We start from the raw sequence: 26,992 nt of genomic DNA, 5'->3' as shown, positions 1-26,992 counted from the left end.
GCTTCCTCAAACTTGGCCCTCCAGATGTTTTTGGCCTACAACTTCCATGATCCCTAGCTAGCAGGAGCAGTGGTCAGAGATGATGGGAATTGTAGTCTCAAAACATCTGGAGGGCCAAGTCTGAGGAAGCCTGGATTAGGTTTTAGGACAGACTTTTGGTATTTGACCGAAGTTTGATACTGCTTGGCCAGTGGGATTTTTTGGTGGTTTGAGTTTAACTTGTGTACTATTGTTATCAAAAGTCATTTTACCAGTTTGGTCGAAACCAAAAAGCAAGATAAAAACAAACTGCCACATAAATGAAAGAGTGGTTCACACTTTCCCCATCAATTAAGTCTTAAAGGATGGGAGGGAACCCTCCACAGCCGTCCTACACTATAGAGCAAAGTATGAGATTTGCTGTTCCCTAAACCAGAATATACATTTGCTGCATGTTTTCTTTTTTGCTTTTTGTAACATACCAAGTTTAATTACAGAGTTGTAATGCTAGATTACAAGACCAAATTCAAAAGCTATTAACAAAAGATACTTTTATTGGATTTTAATATTCAAGCATTAGTTTATGATCTTTAGAAAGAACATATTAGAAAAAACATAGGTTCTTTTCTCCAATCAGAATGTCTGAGCCCAAAACATGCAGTTTAACTTGGTTGCAGATATGCTCTTGTGGGAGACATGCAGGCATTAACGTAAACTCAAACCAACTCAACATGATAAACATGTTTCCATTGCTTTTTTCCGAGGATGCATATGGGTTAATGTCAATTCCACATCTAGCAAATTGAACCATTCTATTAATACAAGACAAACAGCATTTCTGCTTGTGTATGTCCAACCCCTCCCCAATCAATTCTACATAATATGAATCATTAAAATCTGTTGTGAGCACACTTGACAGTGCGTCTTCCTTCTCTGTATGCAGATCTTCTCAACATATTATCCAGTCTCTTAATCTAGTTACGCTAGCGGATTAGAACTGACAGTGTAGTGCAGTTATGAACAGTTACATCTATATAGGGTAAAGCAGATTAACAAAACAAAACAAAAAAAAGGTAAACCAACCTAAAATTTAACAAATATAATCTACATATTTTTAAAACATATCAATATATCTGTATTTACAAAATTTCATGGGTTTATTTATAATATGTGATGATCCACTGAAAATGTTGATAGTAATTATTACAATTATGAATGGATAGATTCCCAAGACTCAAGAGGCACATGGTTCCAAAGGCCAACAACACTGGAACCTAATGAAGTCACAGAAAAAGTGAGGTGGATTTATGGCCATAACTCCAATATAAAAAAAAATCAGGGGAAAAAATCAAAAGCAACACACGAGTCAACCTTCCAAGTCATGATAGAAAGAAGTTATTTCACTGGGGCAGGGGGATAATTAACCCCACTCAACAAGCCTAGAAAACTGTATTTACACCCGTTATTTATTTAGAAGTATCATTAAAAATTCTGTAATGTACTCACTTCTAGCCAGTCATTTAGAATTTAAAAGTTCTACTATAAGCAACATTTACAAACGCATACAATATTTAACTTCAACCTTCAGTAAGAACACCCAAGTGAAAACAAATTGCAAAGTTATAATACAAATGTTTTGGGTGGGCAAAATGTATATTCAGTATCATTCACAAGGTACAGAAGTCAATACTTCAGATAAAGCTTAAATTCTTCTTCAGAAGCATATCATTATATTAGGATGATGGCTCCTATATTTTACAGTTTCTTCAATCCACTTTTACAACGCTGTATATTTTGGTCACAAACCAGAAGCATGCGAAGAATCCAATTGTTCCTACAAAACAGAACGTGAATTTTAAATTGGCAGAATAAACATCAATGGATCTGTTACAGCAGGGATCCTCAAACTATGGTATGTGGGCCAGGTAAACCTGGCGCGGCGTAGGAAGGTGGGTGCTTGGGGAGCGGTGTGCAGCCTGGGGGGGCTCCCTGGGGGAACAGTGCCAGCCTGGGGGAGTGGGGTGACAAAATGGCGGGCGGCACAGGCTCCACGCCGTTAAGACATTGAAACAAGAAGCTTCTGTGCCTGAAAGAGAAGGTATTGTGTATTGCAAAATAGGGTTGTGTTGATGCAACACAGCTGTTTATGCAGGAAGCACAAAAATGCAAATGAGCAAAGGATCCATGTGGCCTGGAGAAAGTGTGGAAACCACATATACCAAGGATGAGTTTACATTTCTGTTAGATACTGTAACACAGGGGTCCTCAAACTTTTTAAACGGGAGGCCAGTTCACTGTCCCTCAAGCACTGTTGGGGGCCGGACTATAGTTGCCCAGAGTTGTTGACCTTTTTTTAGGGAGGAAACCTCAAAGGTATTGACCTTTTTTACAGAAGGCTGCCCTTTTATGGAAGGTTGCCTCTCAGGACAGGACCGGATACCAGCGCTTGGAGCACAACATGGCATAGTTTTGATGCTGAAAAGCACAACCAACCAGACTATTTGACTTCATAATTTTTGGCTGATTTAGAATCCAGGGTAGCTGAAGGATATTGGAGAGTGGAACATTTGGTAAGTCTTTCATGGCTGGAAGATAACCATGTGCTCCAATAAACCAACAGAGACTACTGCTTTTACAGCCCTTTGAATATGTAAGTTCCTGAGCAGTCAAAACCTGCCTGACAATGGCACATTGATTTTATGCACCTGATTATTCACAAAAAGTATGTACAAATAGACTTTTTAAAAAATGTCACTTGAAGTCTGTGTTTCATGTAACTGAGAATTAATGAGTGTGAATTTTTGCAACTTTAGATGACTGAAGATAGGTATTGTTCCTTTACATGTTGCAAAGCTTTTCTATGTTTATGCGTCTGGTTCTAATTCAAAGTTATGTATGTAATGTGTTTGTAGTGAAGAATGAAGATTTAGCAATGGTTCATTCATGATGAATAAAATTCAGCAAGAACTGTGAATGATATCGTATTATTTTTTTCCATAGTAGCTAAGCCACTGATGTTTAACTGACTCATTTACTCCGATACAGTATTGTGGGCCCAGCTGTAAGTCAGATTTGTCACATAGCTCCCAGTATTTTGCCTGCTGTGTCTGATCAATGACCCGGAATGCAGTGTGAGAAGCAAGTGCCCCAAGCATGTGCTACACCGTCACAGCAGCAGGGCACCGTCAGAACCCTTCTTGAGGCTGACCATTTTTAACAGATGAGTAAGCAGCAGTATAATAGTTTTGATGCAACAATTATGAGTTTCTCTTTTTAGCTTTTATATCATCTTGACACAGGAAGCCAGATGCCTTCGGGGCTTGTGTGTGTGATTTTGATCACTTGCTAGAATGATCTCATCCAAGCTTAATGAAATTTACTATGTACGTATCCCTTAATACACAGCCTCTTTTTTCTTGTAAACAGCTACGTTTCTGGGGGGAGGGAAAAGAATCCCAATGCACAGTTATCGGCATATAAAACTGGAAAACGTTACAAAAACTGTTCCAGAAAGCAACAGTAACTTGTGCAAAAGAAATTTAAAAATTGTTTAAAATACTAAAATGGAATCCAATTAAATTCTTATATTTTATAGCCGTCAAGGTTTTGACGCTTTTTCTCTAAACCCTTACAAGTGGAGAAGAATGTTCTCCAAATAGTACAGCTCTCTCTGTATAAAACTTCTAACAGTCCTTAATAGGTAAACAAATGCAAGCATGCAACAATACAGATTAAAAAGCAGAAGGGTTTGTATTTTGCATTTTCAATCAAATTCTGAAATGGCCCCTAACTGTGTTTAGGAATTATACAGATGACTGCCAACGTTCAGCAGCCAGAGATGCAGGTAGAAAGCAGAGGAGCAGGGAAATGAACATAAAGATGTCCTGACTACAGTTAAACATCCCACCTTTATGTCACGACAACTTGAGGTCCATAGTCCACATTAAAATAGATAGGCACACAAGTTTGTTTTTTAAACAAGCAACCATAGGGATGTCCATGAAACATTAGTATGAAAAAAGTCTGCACATGGCTCTAGAACTCTTAAACTGTATTGTGTGAAGCACCCCGGAAGCACTCTAACATAAAGTCTCAGTACCAAAAAATATATTCATATTTACCTGTGAAAAGGAAGAAGATCAGTACCATTATCATAGTGTACCCAAAGTATAAAATGGTGCTTGCTGTACCCGTAATTTGAAGTTTGGAAAAGAAGTAGTGTACTGCGTATATTAGGAAATAAACAGCGGTAAAGCCACTGGTGAGAAATGAGCGCCACTGCCAGTGATAATCCTAGAACAAAGAGAGAAATGGTTGAAAAACCTGCTAAATATTTGTAGACCTTCTGGGCTACAATCAATCAACTTACATGCATGAGAATATTTACAAACCAAAGCAACATAAGACTATATATTTCATATCTAATAATGATGACCCTTTATAAGGTTTTAATCATTTTCTAAGATGAGCTACTGGCAATTGATTGTGTAGAAAGAGACCATTTGCGAATCAATAACTTACTCAAATAAAATACTACAGGGATGCCCTTCTGAAGGGAGCAAACACATTCTATGCTGACATTTGGAGGACATGCATTTTGGAGCAGATACCACAAATGTTCTAGGACAGTGCACAGTGCTAGGCATGTAAAGGTGGGGTAGAGGATTTCCACCCCCACCTTCCTATCTCTAACACAGCAGGTATGCACTGCAGTCCAAGTACAGATTCACTTGAAATGTAAAATGGGATTAGCATTAAGAAAACCAATTGAAACCATGGAGCCTGTTTTTGGTAATATTCCACAGCTAGGTTCTTTTGGTGATCAGCAGCAAGGCTCCATTTACTGTATCTGTCAATCACACCATGGAAAGTTTTAGTGTCAGAGAGGACAAAGCTGTCTTTAAAAAGAAAAAAAGAAGAGGCACTTGACCCCAGCAGCTGATACGATTTTAAAGACAACCTGTTGGGAAATTGATGGAGATCGTCACCTAATCGGGTTAAAACGATTCAAAATATTTGAAGGTACAAACATTTGATTTATTTAAAAAGATGCTTAGGTTGCCTCGTAGGATGTCTTCTCTAAACAGCCAGCAATGAAAATGGCAAGTGTAAGCAAGCAATAAATACAGATTAGAATGCACAACCCATCTTAAAAGGGCCATATATTTCACATTTCTCGGCCCCAGCAAGTTTTAGCAGTTATTACACGATCTATTATATTTGAGTCAATACACAAATCTGGAGTATACCCTATGCTGTCCCTAAAACATGAAGTAAAAATTAAGGAACCTAAAAATAAGGTTGAGCAAAAAATGGGGGTGGATGATATGATGATGATGATGATGATTCCTATACAGTCGTACGTTGGATCCCAAACGTCTTGCGAGTTAAACGGTTTGGCTCCCGAATGCTGCAAACCCGGAAGTGAGTGTTTCGGTTTGCAAACGTTCTTTGGAACCCAAACGTCTGACGTGGCTGACCCAGCTTCTGATTGGCTGCAGGAGCTTCCTGCAGCCAACAGGAAGCCGCGCCTTGGCTTCCGAACATTTTGGAAGTCAAATGCACTTCCAGAACGAATTCTGTTCAACGTCCAAGGTACCACTGTATTTATAAGGGTACCTACTCAAAGTGTGGTTTTTTGGGGGGGGGGATTTTGGCCTCGCTCCGGGCACCATAATACCAAAGTCTGCCCCTGGTCCTCAATACAAACATAAGTGGACAGAGGCACTTTATGAAATCTCCCTCCACCGTTGTGTAAAAGGAATAGCAACTTAGGAGCCAAGTCACTGATTGAATACTTTTTCCTAATAATTTAAATCCCCCCAAGACAGGACTGTTGCAAGAAAGAATTCTGTAGGCTTACCTCCGCACACAAGTGGAAATAGCAAAGTAGAATAGTAGCCTCAGAACACGTGATAACCAGAATAATGAACACCAGAAACAAGAAGCCAAACATGTAATACATCTGATGAGACCTAGAAAACAGAAGTTTAAGCATAACAAAAGTAGTCTTGGTGAAGTTTACCTGGCCATTCTAGCATACAAGTGGCAAATATTGTTGAACTCCAGCATCTGAAGACTGCTCAACCAAATCCATTAAGAGTTTATGGCATAAAACTACTCCCATGTTTAATTCATCTCACAGTTCCCCATGGACTTTAGGGCCATAGACAAAGATTCCCCACCAACGAACTGTCTCACCTAAGACTGGTAAGACCTTCTGTGACATAAGAACACTAGAACCAATGTCAGACAGAGGTGTCATGACACTCCAAGACCTGCATCAGGCAACTTTTGGTTGGGTGGTTTCAAAAGCCTATGGCCAGACAACTACATACTTGCAAGTGTAACACAGGCTTTATATGACATTAAAGCAGAACAGTCAAAAGCTCTGATAATGGAAGAAAGCAGAGAGAAGTGCAGAAAAACAAATACAAGCTCTTTAAAAAAAAAACCCAGCAAGTTGAAAAAGTACTTTAGAAGGCATCAAACATTTTTCAAGAAGCGTACTGGCTTACCATATGCTATTAAGAATGAAGAAAAGTTGTATGAAGATGCATCCGAAGGGCAGAATGCCTCCCATAATGATACCAGGTAATGGCTGCGTGTAAAATGACTGTTCAGGAATCTGACGAGGAATCTGATTAGTACGAACTGGATGTTCTATGGCCTTTAAAAGATATAAACAAGGGTGGGGAAGAGACTTTCTAAATAATCTAAATTCTACTAAACACCACAAACAGAAGGAAGTACTTAGTCAAAAGAATTTACAATCCTATGGCTTTCTAGCACAATAAAGGAAATCCAAGCTAAATCTCATATAACGAGGTCTACCACATTCAGAATGGTTTTCTTTGCTTTGAATCCTGTTGTTTGACCATGCTTTATATATACACAACTCAATCACTGAAGTCAGGCAAGACCCCAAAATCCACAGCCTTCTAAAGGACTTGACCCACCATTTGTTTTCAGGCAGTTCAAAAGGTACGAGATATGTGTGCAGAGAAGGTGAGTAAAACATCTTAAGATCAAAAAGACAAAGAACTTACATTCTTCTTGAAACCAAAGTAGGCCCCAATGAACGTCAGTGGTACAGATATGCAAAACCAGAGGGCTAGAACGGCAACCAAAGTACCAAATGGAATGGCTGCAGAGGAATGTTCTCCCCAGAGAATCAGATTCATGATGAAGAAATCGGCAAACACAATGCTAAGAGAGAAACGAGATTTAACAATTAACTCACACTTGATTAATTTCAATGTTATTGAAATCATATCACTATATGTCTAGCTTAACGTTGAGCCCAGGTGACATGTAGAAAATATCAGGCAAAGAGGTCAAGCAAGCCTTTCTTCCTTAATCTAACAGGACTGAGCTCCAGCAGGAGTTGACGTTTCAGTTAAATAGCTCCAAATATATGTCTGTCTTAGCTCCACTTCAGGGGATGACTGCTTGCTGTGATTAAGCAGAAAGATTTGACATAGGCATTGTATAGTATATGACACCACAGATGCAGCGTGGTCTGAGAAGCAGCCCAAGGAGTAAAATAAAGAATCAATGAAGAGAACCCCTGTCTTTTTAAAAAGTACTTCTGTCATGCTGGCACTGCTTAATCAACTTTTTTCATGTGGCAGAAGGAAACAAGGTTTACAAAAAAACCAAAAAAGGGCACGAACTGTGCATAGCTCTGGCATGCAATGATGTTGCTGTGTTTTACTTATGTTGTTGAAGACTCACCAGTTTTAGCCAAGCTTCTCATATACCTATTTTAATAGTAATCATAGGAATTAACTTACCCAGGGCAAAGGAAGGCTGTCAGCAGAACATTTGTCTTCCATTTTTCACCCCCAAATGCTGTATGAAAAGAAACCCAAAACAGCACCAATTAAATGACAGGTACTGTACAAACATAATTCCCTATTTATTAGAACAGTTTAGACAGGCACTTGAACTTAAAGTTCAGTTTTGTTATTTGTTTCTTCATCTTTATTAAAACAAAATTTTGAAAAATTAGACTGATTCAACATACCGTACTGCATAATATTAAAAGTGCACACTGATTCAGAAGCTCAGTAAATAGGTTTAACTTTTGTTTTATCTCCCTTTCAAATACATATGGACCAAAGCAGACAAAAGCTGGATCAAACTTCATATGTCAAACAAAATGCAATTTCAAAAGCCACTGACAGTCTGATTTCCATAACAGTATGTCAGTTACCTCTTCCCCTGCAAGCAGATCCAAGTAAGAACAATTGACGTTAGAGTTAATACAATAAAAGAATATCCAACTTGAAAGTTTGCTAGCTTGAGAACAATCTAAACCTGCATGTAGTCTCTCTTCAGTCTTAAAACATTTTTCCATCTTGCCCAGAGGGCAAACAGGATCAGAGGGGAAATCACTGCTGTGATGATAATTTAGACTAATGAACTTAAGTGCTGTCACGTTAAATGAACTTTTGTACTTACATTTGTAGAATCTGGCAGCAACGTAACCTGCTGGGGTTCCAAGCAGCACCCACAAGACCACAGCACAGGTCATTAATGCCCCCCGATTTGCAGGTGACAAAAACCCAAGGCAAGCAAAAACTGAAAAAGGAAATACACAATATTTAGAGGCCTCTTAAAGATGTGTGTGCTTCACATGTAGACTACCTTATTCACATCTGTTGTGCACAGTACCTAGGAGTGGTGGCACAATAGTATATTTCCCCCTTTTTTCCAGAAGTTTCAGATTTTTTACTTTGTGAAATGCAATATATTTAGGATTTGTGCAGACGTAATGCTCCCTGATCTCTTCATCTATCCACAGTTCAAGTAGCCTGAAGAATACTGCAAATCACCTATGTGAACTTCCTTCTGGCCCCTACAACATCCATTTTCACTTTTGGAACCCACTACGATAGCACTATCTGTATACTGGCATAAAATGTGATAAAATGTGTTAGGGAGGGGGGATTATTGGGTTGTTCTTGTTTTTATTTTTATCATGTGTTTTGATATTGTGATTTTATGTTGCGAACTGCCCTGAGACTCGCGGGTATATGGCGGCATTCAAATTTAATTTAATTTAACAACAACAACAATAATAATAATAGTAATAGCAGTAGTAGTTACCAACCAGAATTCTTATTATTTTATTTTTACATTTAGATTCCATGTTTCCTGCAAAGAGCTTAAGGGGGTATACGTGGTTTCCTCCACGTTTTATTCTCATGACAATTCTGTGATGTGTATTAGGTCGAAACATGTGACTTGACTGATGGTCGGCCAAAAAGCTTTATGGCTGAGTGGGCATTTGCATGAACCCTGGTCTTCTGGGTCCCGATCAGTTCACCACTGTAGCTCTCAGCATCAAAGCAGTTTGAGAGTCAAATCTCCTATGTGTGTTTATGTTTTGAGGACCTTGTGAACATCCAGCACCAGCAAACATGCCTCAAACCAGGAGGGGGGATAGATACATGCAAGGGAAGGACGAGGAGAGAACAAGCACATTTTGCGTTGTTGATCATCTAACCAAGGTTAGGCAGAAGAGCTTTTAGAATTAAGGGGCACTGCTTCACCCATGTATCCCATTATGTTATACTTACATAGAGTAACAAAAGTCATAATTAAAATCTGTGTTCCAGAGCCCAGAAACACTGAGAGCAGCATTCCTTTTCTTGGGGGCCTAAATATGTCACCATGAACCAGTTTCCAACCAAATTCTTCCTGGGCATCTTCCTGAAAATTAATAAGCCAGTTGAGGGGTTTATACACACAATTATATATACCTCTAACTTCATCCCTCCAAATACACAAACTCTGCGTATGGTTTATATAAAATACTGAAATAGCACACGACACCAAACGTTCAATCTTTATAACTCAGAAACCAACGAGTAACATACAAATGAGATCTCAGAACTTTGTTCTTTTGGGAGATAGTAAAGTTGGGACACTTAGTGTGAAGGTTCTTGTTGGGGGTGAACTGAGCATTTAGAAAGGAACGGGCAAGCCCTACTGCTGCCCAGGAAGGCATGGAAAATGTGAGAACTCTTTATATGCTGTCTACGGTCTACAAGGCTCCTCCCCAGTTCTGTCCCTGGCCAAGCTGAAGCAAGAATGCCCTGAATCATGCAACCATTTGTAGACAGAGTCACTCCCCAACAGGAAGAAATCCAGCGTGTGCTGGGATGACAATCTGAAAATCTTACTAGTCTTGGCAGGGTAATTCATGGGATACATCAGGCTTCCTCAACATCAGCCCTCCAGATGTTTTTGAGACTACAATTCCCATCATCCCTGACTACTGGTCCTGCTAGCTAGGGATCATGGGAGTTGTAGGCCAAAAAACATTTGGAGGGCCGAGGTTGAGGAAGCCTGGGATGCATCATCCATCAAAAGAAGTCAGCAAAATCATGGTAATCACCCAGCTCCCCTTGGTCTGTTTGGGGTAACCTTTGAGGGGGGATTGCATCTGTGCTCAGCATTACCTTATGGAAAACATATAAAATAGCTTTGTACGGACAAGGCTCGCAATTCAGATCCCCTGTGGGCTGCAGTTATTGCAACTGGGAAGGCCTCTTATTAGTTAACTGTCTAATTCCAAAGGTAATTCCTTCAGGTGTTCAAGATGCCTGTGATATCCAAGATTAATCACACTCAGACTAGATCTAATGAAACCAATGGACTTGTTATTTATGCCCATTGAGTTCAATGGATCTACTCTTGAGTATGACTTAGATTAATAGCATCCCTATTAATATGTATTATTTTCACAGAAATTGAACAGACTGTGTTCCACCTTCCTTTTTGACAATATTATACGCTACGATGTCCTAACACAAAATTCTGTAAGTAACTATTGTTGCAAAAGGAGTATGTTTATATCAGTTAATACAGTTGCGAGATCAGCTGGTTTTTATTTGCTGTAAGCCACAATGAGTGGTGTATTTATACTGTACTTGAAGGGTAGCATATAAACATTGTAATAAAATGAATATACGTAAAAGCTATTTGGGCATAATACAGATAAAGAATTAGGTTGTGGATGTGCTTATCAGAACATGACTCGGGCAAGGACATTCACAACATTTCCAAACATGCATATTTAGAAGGCATCACAAAAAAGTTATATTTAGAGACCTGACAATTTTAAAACATTTCTTCTCCAAATTGTTTTTAAAAAACTTATACTTACAGTAGAATCCATCTGATTATATCTTGCAATGTCTTTATGCAAAGTTCTTAGCATGATCATAGCAACCATCCCAGACAGGAAAAGGACAATCACAAGAGAATTCATAATGCTAAAAGGAAACATGATAGCCAGTTGTCAAACCATTATCTTTTTTTACCAAAAAGGGGCTCCAATATGTTGAATTACAAAATGAAAACATTTCCCTTACCTAAACCATTGTATATGTGTGTGAGGCATGGATTCTAAAATGTAATCCCACCTGGAGGCCCACCTGATTTCATCATTTTTCTGAAGAGAAAATGGTTAATTATTAGATGTCATACAACTGAAATAAAATTATAACAGACTTGCCAAGTTTTTATACTGAGAATGGCAGCATAACTACTAATATATATATATATTGCATAAATAATTCTTGGGGATCATGAACAACTTATTTTCTTCTGATCTTATTTACATAGAAACTAATGAGAATTTTATCACTATTTTCAGTGGAACCGAGATATCACTAGGATTCCTGGCAACCAACATCATTATGATTTTCGTCATAATATTGAATATTTATATAATACTTTCAAGTCTTCATAAATGCTCACAATATGCTCATTATCTTGTTATAATGCTTACAGCAAGCCCTGTAAGTTAAATCAGTATTATGACCCACCACACTGCTGAGGAAGGACAACTAAGGCTTTGAGTGCCTTACTTAAAAGTTTATCTAGTGAGTTCATGACAGACACAATATTTGAATTGTGGATTTCTAACTCACCATGCGACACCTCTCACGTTCAAGATCAGATGTCAAGAATGTCAGCTAAAACATATTCTTTTTGAGCAAGGAATTGCTTCACTAAAATATCAGACATGATAATGAACAAATAAAAGGTGGCAAGCAGCTACCATTGCCTCTATACTTCTTGAAGGCTATATTCTGCATAGAGACTTCTCATTGAATCTGCAATCCTCTACATAGAATCATAGAATTGTAGAGATGGAAGGGATCCTAAGGATCATCTAGTCCAAACCCCTGCAGTGCAGGAATATGCAGCTGTCCCATACAGGATTTGAACCTGCAACCTTGGCATTATCAGCAGTGTGTTCTAACCATCTGAGCTATGTGCTTGCCTAGAAGTAAGTTTCACTGACCACAGTGGAACTCATTCTTGAGTAAGCATGTATAGCATTAAGCTGTAAGGTAAAGGGACCCCTGACCAGTCGTGGCCGACTCTGGGGTTGCGGCGCTCATCTTGCTTTATTGGCTGAGGGAGCCGGTGTACAGCTTCCGGGTCATGTGGCCAGCATGACTAAGCCGTTTCTGGCGAACCAGAGCAGCGCACGGAAACGCCGTTTACCTTTCCGCCAGAGCAGTACCTATTTATCTACTTGCACTTTGATGTGCTTTCGAACTGCTAGGTTGGCAGGAGCAGGGACCGAGAAACGGGAGCTCACCCCGTCGCGGGGATTTAAACCGCCGACCTTCTGATCAGCAAGTCCTAGACTCTGTGGTTCAACCCACAGCGCCACCCATGTCCCAAATACCATTTTAGTGTAGATCCAATATAGAGCAACCAGGGGCCTGCTCACCCAGTGGGACTTCTTTCCTCTCCTACCACTATGGCTCCCTGGCACACTTGCAAAAGTTGCTCCGGAAGGCAAGCAGATTTCTGTCGCTCAGGCAAGTGGCCATCATTGGCTGTCTTCCTTTATTAGAATTCCAAAGAATTTTAACTGAGTAACATGTATGACATTTTCTACAAAAGTTATTTCCCTAGTTAGCCTAGAATAATGCAATAAAAAAGTTTAGATGAATCTCCTTTCTTAAGACATTTACTAGGATTTCATTAGTATTTCATAATGCCACTTTTTAAAATTCACCTAAGACAGCCCAGTCAGTAGAGCACAAGGCTCTTAATCTCAGCCCCATGTTGGGAAAAAGATTATTGAATGGCAGGGAATTGGACAGGATGACCCCCATGGCCCCTTCCAACTCTGCTATGAATTTCCGGTACAAGAATCACCAACAGAGTGTTATTTTAAAAGCTCAGAAAGTACTTTCCAAATCATGCCCTCTCCAGGAAAAGAAATGGGAAAAGCCGACAAGCATACCAACCTCAAAAGTAACTGAATATGTGTAGGGAATTTTGACATTTCCAGAAGCAAGCTTGTTACTTAAATCCATAGGCGGTCCCGTGCAGTCTGGGCTGTCAGGATTAGTGTGCTTGTAACTGTTTAAAAAAACCAAAGACAATAGATTTGAGTGCAAAATGCAGTCGTTCTGGCAAGAGATTTTAAATAACAAAACTAGGAGGAGGGTATTTGGTGGCCTGAAAGAGACTAGCCCCCCTGCTTTAAATCATAGTTTAAATTATGCAATGGCTTAAAGTGCACATTGCTCAAAGGTCTCCACAGTGCTCCTTCCCCACTACCGTATTTTTTGCTCTATAAGACTCACTTTTTCCCTCCTAAAAAGTAAGGGGAAATGTGTGTGCGTCTTATGGAGCGAATGTAGGCTGCGCAGCTATCACAGAAGCTGGAACAGCAATAGGGATTGCTGCTTTCACTGCGCAGTGATCCCTCTTGCTGTTTTGGCTTCTGAAATTCAGAATATTTTTTTTTCTTGTTTTCCTCCTCCAAAAACTAGGTGCGTCTTGTGGTCTGGTGCGTCTTATAGAGCGAAAAATACGGTACTTCATTTAACAAATTAGGGCTGTACCAAACCAGAGACTGACTTGCTGTTATGTGTGAACCAGCACTCACGGTTTGGCTTTCCCCCCCTAACAAACCATGTTGGCAAGGCAAGGTCTGTTTTTTAGGAGAGAAACAAACCTCAAGGGCTGGTTTGCACATAATGGCATGGTATCTCTTCTACTAGGAATAAGCAGGGGAGGAGTGACTCGTGAACTTTGGGGCAGCAAAGCCATGATTAAATTGTAACTACGGTGCAGTTTGTGTTATGTGTGAACTGGGCCTATATAAATGGGATCACAATGGTAGCAATGTTTACTAACTAGTATCGTATATACTTGTCCAGTATTATTTTTCCTATTAAGAATGAAAACTCTAAAGTGTTCTCTCCCTCCCACTCCTATATCTTCCACTTAACATGAAGTCCACTGTGAGGAGCATGTTAAATTCCCTTATATCTTTCAAACCAAGTTATAACATTGCCAAGATGCCACGCAGATCTAGTAATAAAACTAAAGGCTCACCTTTTTGGTTCAAGTTTAGCAGCTACTAGTCTTGCGCTGGGAGCTTCATTTTCTACCATGTGGTAGGCTATTTTGATGTCCACATGGTTGAATATGTAGAAGGTGTCATGTTCATGGAACTCAGACTACAGAAAAAAAATGTAGAAAAAACTTAATCAAATAGGTGGATGGAGCAGCGCACAACTGGCTTATAAAATAACTCCCCTTCATCATCATCATCGTTATTATTAAAATTTATATGCCGCTTCTTTCAACAAACCACAGATAAGATTTACCACATTTTATTTTGGTTTGAAAATCACAACAAGCTGCATTTCATCTAAAATGGAAGTAAAAGCTTCCAAACTCCTTTTATAGTTCCACAGAAGGGGGAACACATCAGTCCACTGTTTGCTTCCTGCATTCTCATACCATATATAAAAATGAGGTAACTGTGAAAAGCCATTTCATAAGATTCCATTTTTACACAGTCCAAGCTTTAAAAATTGATCCCATTTCTCAGGTTTAAGAAATTAAGTCTAAAACCTTGCAGTACAAGAAACAGCATCACAATTTACCATTAATGCTAATTTATGAACTAAGCTGACTTTTGTATACAGAACCATGGATGCTGGGAATATCCCAACAGCAAAACTTTCAGGAACAAAAATATAACATTTTATGGGAGCTGAAATCCAACTCCAAAGAAATACATTCTGTCTTTCAGAAACAAATTCTCCTCCACGCGGAGACTGCAAATTAGTTTGAAAATTCAAACTGGTTCACCAGAATGACTAACGGATAACATTACCTGTCATCCAATTTTTCTTTCATGCAACAATTCATTTCTATGTTCTTTTTATGCTGTTCTAACACCAACTGCTTTAATAAAAGGGGAAGGCATAAGGTGTGGAAATTAATGGTTTTATGGAGCAGACTTAGCATACGGGAGGAAGATGTCAGGCTGAGAAGCACAATATTAAGCAGATTAGTTGCCTATTGTTATTAGAAATAGCCTTTGTCCATCTACGCCTCCTTCCTTCTCCTCCTCCATGATAACTTAGTCATTGCAATGGTGTCAATGCAGGCTCCTAAAAATAGCATACTTTCACTGATAACAGCAAAAATTTAGGAGGGAGGGGAATCAAGCAGCATAGTAATCTTGCACACATTATTTAAAATTTATTTATACATACATTGATAACACAGGCATCTTTGGGATGTCCATCTTCTGTTAAGTAACAACCAATGGGAAATCCAGGATTGCAGAACCTTTGGTTATCTTCCACATCATAACACCAAGTTACTGGCATATTATCCACAATCCTATAAAATGAGTAAGTAATACAGTATTTTCAATTAAGCCTGTATCATTAAAGATGTACCCCAGCTATAAATTTTGAGAAGAACTTTATCTGTCAAGGCAAAATATAGATTCACTAACAATGTTAGTAATAATAATGTTTAGGTGATAGCTAATGGATACTGCTTGGGGAATAGATTCTCTGTTTCTCCTGAATGCCTCCCCAAATTGGCTCCAGATGATTCGCACTATTACCATTTGCCCCTATAGTTTTTAATGCACAAAAGGATATCGAATTGCTGTTCCAGTAGATCCATACTTTTATTTTTTAAACAGAAAAAAGAAATTATAACTATGTTGTATTAAATGGAAGAAAACATTACATTTCTTTCCACGAATGTCCCGCATTTCTCATCATAAGCTACCACAATTCTATATTTTCTACTAAAAGTAAGCAATTGGTTAAAAGTTAAACATGAACCTACCAATGATGCTGATAGTTCAGTAGCATACTCTTTTTCAGAAAATCTAGTTTTTGCTTGTGATCTGGGTTTTTCAAATCATATTCTTTTGTACAAACATGCTTGCACGTCTCTGTTTTCTTAAAGGTAAACTAAAAAAATGAGAAAGAATTTAGAAACCTTTTTACACATTGCTCGCTCAAATTACTTAAAGATTTAATGCAAAAGTTCCCAAGATAATAACAGCAGAACATCAAAATGCACACATGCACAGTTTCTCAAATTATTACATACAACAATTCAGTTAACTTACGTGATTTTAGCGTGTGCCTAATAGCAACTTTTTTCTCCACAACAGCAAACCCAAACTCTCAATCCAATTTTTATTTTGTTAAGAAGTTCAACTATACTGAAAACTATTCCAAACTATTCTCTCTTTCACCTTAAACCAAAGGGAATTTTTATCCAAGTCTTTTAACTACCTTAACTGCAAAAAATATTTCAGGTGGCTAATTCAGAAGGATTTAATAAATAAAAACTTACGGGTAGAATAGGCTAGGTTGCCTCTTCTAAACAACAGAATTTTCTACATGGCAGTAATACCACAAGCACATTTAAAATAATACCTGAGTGAATTTTTATACATACTGATCTTATACTAGGCTTCTCTGTCCTAAGCTGCTTTAAGAGACTGCCTAATATGGTTGCGACGGGACGCGGGTGGTGCAGTGGGTTAAACCACAGAGCCTAGCGCTTGCTGATCAGAAGGTTGGCGGTTCGAATCCCCGCAACGGGGTGAGCTCCCGTTTCTCGGTCCCTGCTCCTGCCAACCTAGCAGTTCCAAAGCACGTCAAAGTGCAAGTAGATAAATAGGTACCGCTCCGGCGGGAGGGTAAACGGCGTTTCCGTGCGCTGCTCTGGTTCGCCAAAAGCAGCTTAGTCATGCTGGCCACATGACCCGGAAGCTGTACGCGGGCTCCCTCGTCCAGTAAAGCGAGATGAGTCCACGACTGGACCTAATGGTCAGGGGTCCCTTTACCTTTTTAATATGGTTGCATGACGTAATTGAAAACTATATAGTAAGATGAGGGTACAAAGAAGCAGGACCTATCTTAGTTTAGTGAGAGATTCTAGCAATACTGTAGCTGTAAACAAAGCATTACTTTTGGTGCAAATGAGTGAATGTGTGTTGGTACAAATGAAAAATATAGGACACCAAGGTGAGATGTTACCAGTTTGTTTGGTTTTTTAAAAAAACAACAACACATTCCTAATTTCATCAACTGGCACCCAACATGTCCGCAATTCCAATGCAGCACAACTGTTTCTAAGGTAGGAATATATTATCCAGGCAAGCCCTTTTCTTCTATAGTTTGGGACCCTTCCCTTGAATAGCCTAGGAACAGACTAAGGTTGTGTGCTTCTAGGGAGATCTGGCCAGATATAGGGCATGCCTATGAGCAGCATAGCTAGACATGTTTCTAAGATGGCTAAGCTGACCAAGCTTCTGAAGCCCAACCAGATGGTAGGTGAGGGCTGGGGGAGCGAGTGTCACTCTTATCAGCACTGCTAGAGCTATGCAACTGGAATCACCAGCCCGGCTATTATTTTATTTATTTTTATTACCTGCAGACTGTCTCACCAGAGTGGTGCATGCTCTAGTTATCTCCCGCTTGGACTACTGCAATGCGCTCTATGTGGGGCTACCTTTGAAGGTGACCTGGAAACTACAACTAATCCAGAATGCAGTAGCTAGACTGGTGACTGGGAGTGGCCACCAAGACCACATAACACCGGTCCTGAAAGACCTACACTGGCTCCCAATACGTTTCCAAGCTCAATTCAAAGTGTTGGTGTTGACCTTTAAAGCCCTAAACGGCCTTGGCCCTGTATACGTGAAGGAGCATCTCCACCCCCATCATTCAGCCCGGACACTTAGGTCCAGCGCCGAGGGCCTTCTGGCGATTCCCTCACTGTGAGAAGTAAAATTACAGGGAACCAGGCAGAGGGCCTTCTCAGTAGTGACACCTGCCCTGTGGAACGCCATCCCATCAGATGTCAAAGAAAGAAACAACTGGCTTTTAGAAGACATCTGAAGGCAGCCCTGTTTATGGAAGATTTTAATGTTTGATGTTTTATCATGTTTTTAGTATTCTGTTGGGAGCTGCCCAGAGTGGCTGGGGAAACCCAGCCAGATGAGTGTGGTATTATTATTATTGTTATTATTAATCATAAGTCAAGCAGTGTGGGGCTGGTGCTCCTGTCAGAGTTGAAGCAGGCTGTCTCCTTGTTGCCAGGCAAACTGTCCAGTAGGCAGCTCAGCAGCAATGGGGCTGTGCAGCAGGACTCAACAATACCCACAATGTAATGCTGACGTTGCAGGAAGTGCAGTGTGGGAAATGTAAATGATCTAATTTACCCACTTAGGGCTGGGACCCCTGTGAAGAAAAGGTAAGGCAGGGGGAGCAACACCAATGAGTCCTCTCCTGATCTTAATATTTCCTCAAGAATGTCATGTGCTAGGGCAGGCTTAACCAAAAGCCTAATAAAGTTTTAAAAACCTTCAGTCCATTTGTACAAATCAAAACATGCCAACAACTGGGATTCACTGCTTAGATTCGGCAAATTCTTTGATTTTCAAAGCAATTAAAATACCTTATATGGCGAGGGCTCAATCCGCTCTCCAAACAACACCTGACCAAGATTTTCAGATGGACGTTTCCCTTCAGATGCTTCACAAAAATCGAACCTAAAATCAAATTCAGCAAAACGTGAACTCTGTCTTATATTCTATATCTAAAATGCATACCTACATATAATTCAGGACAATTTAATGAATTTCACAAGAAACTTTTGAATCTTATTTAAGTTGCCTTATTTGAACACACCTCCCTGTTGACAATTATGTTCACTAAGTTGACTTTCAACCAAGTGTGCTTATGTCTGCATCGGTGAGCAATATATTTGAGATAATGCTCCACACAAATTATTTGCTTGTTACAACTCCCTTCATTCCTGATCATTGGCCGTGCTTTCTGCAACAGATGAGAGTTGGAGTTCAACAGTACTGGTCTATATTAAGCACCCCCAAAATAACATCTAATTATGTTACTTGTGCATGCCATTTAAAGATGATTGACTAAAAACTTTCATTGTTTGGGGGGCCACCAGGTGGCGCATTGGAAGATGGCCGACAATAACATCTCTCCGACCCACACAAGGTAATTAAGAGGCTGCTATGGGAAGTATGCAGCCTTCCCACCCCCACCCCCAAGGAGATGGGGGGGACTGCCTTGCCAGTGGTGGCCACAATGCACCCCCGAATTCAAAAGAAGGGGGTGCCAGGTCACTTGGCACAAGCCCTCGGTGAAGTCGGCTCTTCCTGATGCCGTCTCCAATCAGCGCCCGGGTTCGCTTTAGCTCGGAAATATAATTGGAAACATATAATTGGAAAGAAGCTAAAGCACATACAGCAAGCGAAATTTGGGAGATAAGACTGCTGATTAATGGATCTCTGTGACCGGAACGACGGATGGGACAAATAAATCAAGTGATGAACTACCATCAAGAGACTGGTATATTTTGGAGTGAAACGGAAGGGGGGTGGAGGAAAAAAGCTTTTCTTTTCTTTGCCTTATCTGAGTATTAATAACCCTCCACCCCAGAAAGAAGTTCGTGGCATTTTATATTAATCACAAGCAGGAATTTAAGAACTGTGTGGACTGAATTACAGGTCAAAGAGATAATTGCTAAACAAAGGAGAACGGAGGAAAGTTTTATGACGCAGTTTTAAATGGCGTCTCGCTAATGTTAGATTGGCTTAGTAGTGCAAATTGCAAAATTTGGGATTCTACGTTTTGAAACTTCTATAGCCAGCAAAAACCATTAGTTCAAAATTCTTCTCAAATTTTTTGTTTAAAATATATAATTGAATGAAAAAAACAACTTCTAAAACAGAGCAAAAGAATCCTATCCTCTTGGCAAATATCAGGAGCAGGATTTAGCAAGCTAAACCTTGGTACAAAGCAACTAAACCAAACACCAAGTAACACTGACACTACAGCTTGGACAATCATAACCTTGTCTACAAAATCTATCCTATCCTAATTCAAAGAATAATATTTCATATACTTACGCAGTATATTCATATGGAAGGACTGATTCCACAGAGTCTAGTCTATTCACAAATAGCTCTATCACAGGCTGCAAAAACACAATGAGACATTATTTATAAATTTAACAACATGTCTACACGTCACTGTAATAAAACCTTAAATTCTTTTTAAAATTCTTTCTGTAAACCACTTATCAGTAAATAACAGGTAAGAACAAGTGTTTCGGAATGTTAGTACTGTAGTGTTATACTGAATTAAGATATATACTTAATGTATCAGTCATCAAAGCTATACACACTGCAATTATAGAGTATTTTGACCATTATTCTAAATGTGTATGCTCTGCCCTTCCTTACAAAAGATGAATTACATTATGCAATTAGCATTATGTAATCAAGCTTGCCTGTGTGACTTCTACAAGTAGCTATAAATAATAGTTGTTTTGATTTAAAACCACTGTATATCAGCTTTCTGCATAGTTCCCATCTGCATAGTTGCTCCATCAAACAATAAAAGTAGTAAAATAGAATTGAGATAGGACAGATTTAATAAACAGAAGACTACATGCATCTAAACTACTTAGACGAAAGTGACAGAAAGTCAATGAGGAAAACGGAGAATTTGTGAATTTTTTAATTAAAAGAAAAGAGTTTGTGATACAAATACACTGTAGGAAAACTATATCGGAAATGAAAATGGCAAACAGTGCAAAACAGTCTTCCCAATAGAAAAAATAATATAAATTACACTTACAATCCTGACTTGGGGCCAGGAGGAGCAGAGAGGCTGATCAACCACCATACCCCAAGTCCTGATAGCATGTGCCAGGGCAAAAAGTGGTGGTAGGGGGCAGATCTTCCTTCCACTTTGCTATACTAGCTCTAGGCTAAAGCTTCCATTGAAAACTTGCCATTTCAAAAGGTGAAAGGATGCCAATAGCAAATGTATTTAGAAAGCGTGGCAATTTAAAGATTTACGCTTTCTTTCCTGAATACAAGGAAACTAAACATGCCAAATCAGCTTATTCTCTAGGACACCAACTTTTCATGGCAAATTGCCCTAATTTGTGTAGAAAGGTTTTCCCATTCAAAATTTTCTGGGAAACCCACATCACAGACCTCCACAAAACTTAGAAAAATAGCATGAAGCCAAAGCCTCTCTCCACCAAACTGCATCCAGTGTTCTGTTTTCCTGGAGGAAATGAATTAGAATTTTTTTCCAGGTTTGAAACAGATTTTTAGAGGATACTCTCTTTTGGGTTACTACCTTGTTTCATCTCATTTGGCAGAGGACTATTATAAGACACTCAGGGCTGAACTTTATACAGCTTTTGTTGACTTAGTCCAACATGATGAATGAATTTTATTATTTCAGTCACAGACCAGTTCCAGCTCACATACAATATCAAGGAAGTCATATAACACGATAGGGATACATTTGATCCAACATGATCGTTTATGGAAAAAACTGGAGGAGTCTTCAGCGGACAAAAGTCTATTATTTCTGATTAGGTGTTTTACTGTGAGACATCCTCACAAGCCAGCTATAGTACAAGAGGTCAGCTCTCAAAAATATTGTTGCATCAAGGGAGGAGAGTCAGATATGTACTTTGGCTCCCTTTCTGCTTGATCTGTCCTCGTATGATTCAAGTTCAATTCACTTGAGATGCACGCCCTCAAATTGGAAACCACCTCCATTAGTATATTACTGTAAGCAGATGACGCTCTATTGCTATCTTTAACAAAAAGTTTTAGAAGGGCTTTAAAGCAATTTTCTTCATAGAGAAACAGTGAAAAGATGGTTGTGATAGAACTAAGATCTTGCTGTTGTTGGTTTTCTAGAAGGGGATTGATTTCTAAGTCGTATGTGGATGACTATTTGTTGGAGTAATTGAGAGCCTTTTGGTACTTGGTGTTCTCTTTTTGGTTTTCCATTGCTATGGAAGACCCACATAAAGCAGGCTATAGCAATGGAATCTCTTACCTCTCAGACTTTCGTTTCTAAGGGTGGACAGTTTGTTCCAGCCATCTCCCAGGTCTATAGCAGAGCTTTCCAAACTTTTCATGTTGGTGACAAACTTTTTAGACATGCTTCATTTCACGGCACAGTAATTCAGTTTTACAAAGAAACTAGAGATTAAACTAACCCCTTTCCAGCCCGGGAGGAGTGCAGGGAGTGTTTGCATGACATACCTATACACTGCAGTTGACACGCTAACGTGCCGCAACACACAGTTTGGAAAGCTGAGACCTGCGGGTATAGGGCAGTTAGTTAAATAATTAATTAAGCAAGCTCTGGTCTCTATAGGGTCAAGATTGCAGCCCAACAATTGTTTGGAGTTATTTTTTGGGCAGAGAACATTGATGGCACTCTAGAGAGAAGGCACAAGGAAATTTTTTTGAAAATAATTTTTGGAACTCCTAAATGTATAAGGAGAGCATATTGAGGTGGGTTTTAGGTTCTTCCAGGCAGTTGCATGGAACATTGTTTGCAATTATTGGCTTCATATCCATTTTAGGAAATTTACACAGTTGATTGGTTTGATAGTCTGAGATTCTTTCATGAGCTTCTGGGGTGGAATCTGCATTAAATACGTCTTTTGGGTTTTTTTGTGGATATCCCCACTACTTTTCATTAGGAAACTAAGGTGTGCATAGAATTAAGGAGCTGAAGGCCTTTTCTGTCAAACTTCTTCCCCAATATATTTGGGTTTGGATAACTGGAAATGTTATTAGATATAAAAGTATTTTCAGCCCTCTTAACCTTCCTAAAGCTCAAAGAGCTTTTATGCTGGTGTGCTGCAATTCTCTGCCAGGAGCATTAATGGAAAGTAGATTTAACTGAACTTGATTAGAAGAAAGAGTACACCATTGCAATAAGGGTTGTCAGAAATTTATTTGTCATGTTCTGTTTCACTGCAAACACAACAGAGCTAGGAAGCATCTGATCCTCCCATAGTTAAAGCATCAATCTGGTACTGATGTCAGAACTCCATATGAAGGAAAAAGGTTATAAGAACTGTAGCCCTTTTTAAAGCTGGTGATCAAGATAAGGGTTCAGATGATCTCAGAGTGAGTTTGAAATGGATGTAAAGCACTATATCTTTTTCAATTATATTACATTATGTATGTAAATATCCATGATGTTTGGGGTCTGGTACTCCAGTTGTATTTTACAATGGCATATGACTTTATGAATAAATCTGATCTGCAACAAAACTATTTTGGGGGGGGGCAGTTGTCCTGTTGTTATTATTCTTATTTCATGGTGTACTTATGAAATAGAACATTTTCTGTGAAAAATAAAGCAGTGGAACATCCCCCAGATGTTTTATACTTGTAAATCACTTTGGCAATTAAGCAGTATATAACAACAACAACAACAACAACAACATATAGTATTTAAGTGCACTTGCAACATTCATTCGCTTTGCTACTCTTACATCTCTTTCCCCACAACTTCTGCTGTTTTATACTTCTTCTTCTTCTTCTTAATTGAATTTTTACACTTTATACTCTTTGCTAACTCTGCCCAATATGCAGCAAAGGTTTCAGGAATCTTAACTTGATTTCCAAACACAAAGTGATCCATTGGAAGGAAAAGACATACAAATGCAAAGAACGTGGTATGGCCTTTAGCCAATAGACCAGGTTGAAAAGGCATCATCAGACACATGGAGAACATCTTTCCTCCTGAGAACAATGTGGTAGCACCTTTACATGCCTAGGTTCACTGCAGTGCCTTCAATGTATCCATACTGGAGAGAAACCCTATTCTTGCCCATACTGTAGTCTGCCCTTCACAGAATCAGGAACTTTAAGGAGGCATGAATGGGTTAATCAAGTTGTCCAAACATAGTATTCATCACATTGAGATTATTGTTGTTTTAACTTTCTACAAACATTAAAAACTTCCTCATAACACTCCATATGCACAGACTATGGCATGATCAATGCATGCATCACAATGAGATGGTAAAATCCTCAGGTGATAAATGGAGTGCTCCGCTTTAGGTTACAGGTGGCAGTATTGTTTTCCCCTTGCCGAAGAAGCAGCCCCTTGCTGTTGTTTAACTCTTCCAAGCTCTATGTACACTGAAGGTGTTGCATGTAATTATAAATAGGCTATCACCAGTTTAAACCACCAGTTTAAACATACAGTATAATTTCTAATCTAAAGTCTGTGAAGCTGCATGAAATTTAAGGGCAGCTTAAACTGCAAGGAGCATTAATACCATGAACTTATTTATCATCATCACCATCTTACTTACAAGCATGTTTACCCCTCTTTAGCCAAAAGTATTCCAAGAGGAGCTTACAAAAATCAGTATAAGACTGAGGAGCAGGTACTACATAAGAGACATGTCACATAAGGAAAGAGGGATGGGTAAGGAAGAGGGAAAATGCAAGCCCATGTTTCAGTTCCAAAGTTATGATTCCTAAACACATGAATGCAGCAAAAGTGGTAATCATACTCCATTGCCAAATATTATTATTTCAACTTCAGGCATGTCCTTCATCAATTTATGACTCCAGAGAAGGAGAAGGGAAAATAACGGTACTTCAGGATGGAGAGAAGAGGAGCTAATCTTGGGGATATGCAATCTCTTTAGGCAACTCATTAATAAAATAAAATATTCCTCTAAGAGACCCCGAGTCACTAGAACATAATAAGTTACCTAACACTGGCCTACCCAATCACGTACCCCTACACAACTATTCAATGAAACATGGCTTCCTTACAAAGCAGCACTAACAGTAAAAAAGAAAGGAAGAAAAGGAGGGGTCTGAAGGAAACCCAAAGAGAAGATAAGACAAGTTAGGCTGCTGCCAATCCCACCACAGAAGTGCAAGGAAGTGCATTTTACACATACATACACACACACACACACAGAGAGAGAGAGAGAGAGAGAGAGAGAGAGAGAGAGAGAAGAGAGATTGGATGGCCACATGTCCTGTATGATCTAGTTGAGATTCCTGTATAGCAGGAAGTTGAACTAAAAGACCTTTGGGGTCCATTCCAACTCTACAATTCCCCAGAGGTACCTGCAGAGCATTCTTGAGAGTGGGATGGCTCCTCCCATCTGATGGGGCAGGCAAGGTTCATGAAGATCCTCCTTGTGGGAAAGGCCATCCTGCTCTCCCTGGACAGCCCCAGACAGTTGGGATTTCTGCTTTCTCAGCTACATAGAGCTCAGCTTTAGAGCCTTATTTTAGCTTCGTTTCTCCAACTTCAACTTCAACTTCCAAGCGCCCATCGTAGGAGCTGCTACATCCTAACATAAAGGTCTAAGGCAATGAGCAAGCCGCAACGGGCCACTAAGCCTGACCAGCTTGTTGGCACTTACACATGCCTGGGCGCAGACCCCTACAAGTGTCCCTATTTTTTGGGGACAGTCCCGGATTTACTGTCCTGGTTTCTTATTTGATCCTGGAATGTCACACTTTTCCTTAGGACATCCGTATTTTCCTGGGAGAAATGTTGGGCAGGTATGGAATAGGATGTCCCTATTTTCCTGGAAAAAATGTTGGAGGGTATGGAATAAGATGTCCCTATTTTCCTGGGATAATTATTGGAGGATATGGAATAGGATGTCCCTACATGCTGGCCACATGACCCGGAAGCTGTACGCCAGCTCCCTCGGCCAACAAAGCGAGATGAGCGCCGCAACCCCAGAGTCGGTCACGACTGGACCTAATGGTCAGGGGTCCCTTTACCTTTATTTCCCTGGGAGACATGTTGGTAGGATATGAAATAGGATGTCCCTATTTTCATCGGACAAATGTTGGAGGGTACGCAGGCACTGACAAAAGCAGAGATTAAAAGATGCAGTTCAGGGCATTCTGGAAGACTTCCTGCCTGCCAGCCAATCCACTCCTCCATCCCAAACGCAAGAAAGCCTAAGCAGACAGGAAACACTTTCGATCTGAAGGGGGGGGGGGTCCTGTCAATGCACAGTTAGTATGTATGTATGCATGGAGGGGGCTATTATGACATGACACGACACACACCCCACTAACCGACATTACTCGTACTCTGACACACACCGCCCCGGCATTTGAGGCCTCGCTCTCCGGACTCAACCGCCCTTCCCAACCCGCCCCTACGGACCTTGCAGTCGGATTTGTCCGGGTCGTCGCAGAAGTTGACGGGCGCCAGGCCGGGCAGGTAGAAGGCCGGGCCGGAGGGCGAATTAGCCACCAGGAGCGCGACGGCCAACAGCAGCTGCGCGCCAGTCATGGCGAAGGGAAGGCGGGTGGGGTGTAGGAGGGTGGGGGGTGAGGGAGACAGAGAGAACGGATACGGGGGGCGGTTTGTTGTTTTTTTAAGGGAAGAGGGTACCCTCCCCCGCGCCCAAGCACGAAACCGAGCCGAGCCTCCTCAGCCGCTACTTCCGGCTTCCTCAGACACGTCAGCTCGCGCACACGGAACTGCGAGGCACGAAGTTCGCGCGTGCGCACAAGCGAGCGAAGGAGCGAGCGGCCGAATCGCTTCCGCCCTCTTTCTCGCCCTTCTGTCCCGGTTGCCATAGAAACGGCAGGATGAGGCGGCTCCCCACAGGGCAGGCCTTTTGGGCCTAGCGCGGCCTCCCGCGTCCTTTGAAAATACGTCATTCGGACGGCAGGACACGTTTAATAGGCCGGCAGCCTGGTGTCCTGACGTTATAGAGTTATCAGGCTAAGGCTGAGGAGAGACCCCGCTTCCAGGCCCCGTGAAGAGTACTTGGATGACTTTGGGCCAGCTGCTCTCTCAGCCCAGCCTAGCCT

General features: G+C 40.2%; 1 protein-coding gene across 2 annotated transcripts; it reads right to left on the bottom strand.

The window, feature by feature from the left end:
* Positions 1 to 513: 513 nt before the first annotated feature.
* TM9SF2 (transmembrane 9 superfamily member 2) lies at positions 514 to 26,732 on the bottom strand. 2 transcript variants are annotated; one of them, XM_083610709.1, is made up of 17 exons: positions 26,337 to 26,732; positions 20,246 to 20,313; positions 18,766 to 18,859; positions 16,135 to 16,262; positions 15,543 to 15,672; positions 14,368 to 14,492; positions 13,269 to 13,383; positions 11,367 to 11,446; positions 11,159 to 11,267; positions 9,567 to 9,699; positions 8,446 to 8,565; positions 7,776 to 7,833; positions 7,029 to 7,188; positions 6,498 to 6,649; positions 5,843 to 5,954; positions 4,101 to 4,272; positions 514 to 1,813 (listed from the first exon to the last, which is right to left on the bottom strand). In XM_083610709.1, the coding sequence occupies exons 1-17, from the start codon at positions 26,463 to 26,465 to the stop codon at positions 1,746 to 1,748; spliced, it is 1,953 nt and encodes a 650-aa protein (XP_083466835.1). In that variant the 5' UTR covers positions 26,466 to 26,732; the 3' UTR covers positions 514 to 1,745. The 2 variants fall into 2 exon arrangements, with proteins under 2 accessions (XP_083466835.1, XP_083466836.1); XM_083610710.1 differs by lacking the exon at positions 26,337 to 26,732 and adding an exon at positions 25,943 to 26,063.
* Between the last annotated feature and the right edge of the window lie 260 nt (positions 26,733 to 26,992).

Source organism: Podarcis filfolensis (assembly GCF_964270895.1).
Source record: "Podarcis filfolensis genome assembly, chromosome: 4".
Classification (NCBI taxonomy): Eukaryota; Metazoa; Chordata; class Lepidosauria; order Squamata; family Lacertidae; genus Podarcis; species Podarcis filfolensis.
This window is presented reverse-complemented; position numbering and strand designations above follow the sequence as displayed.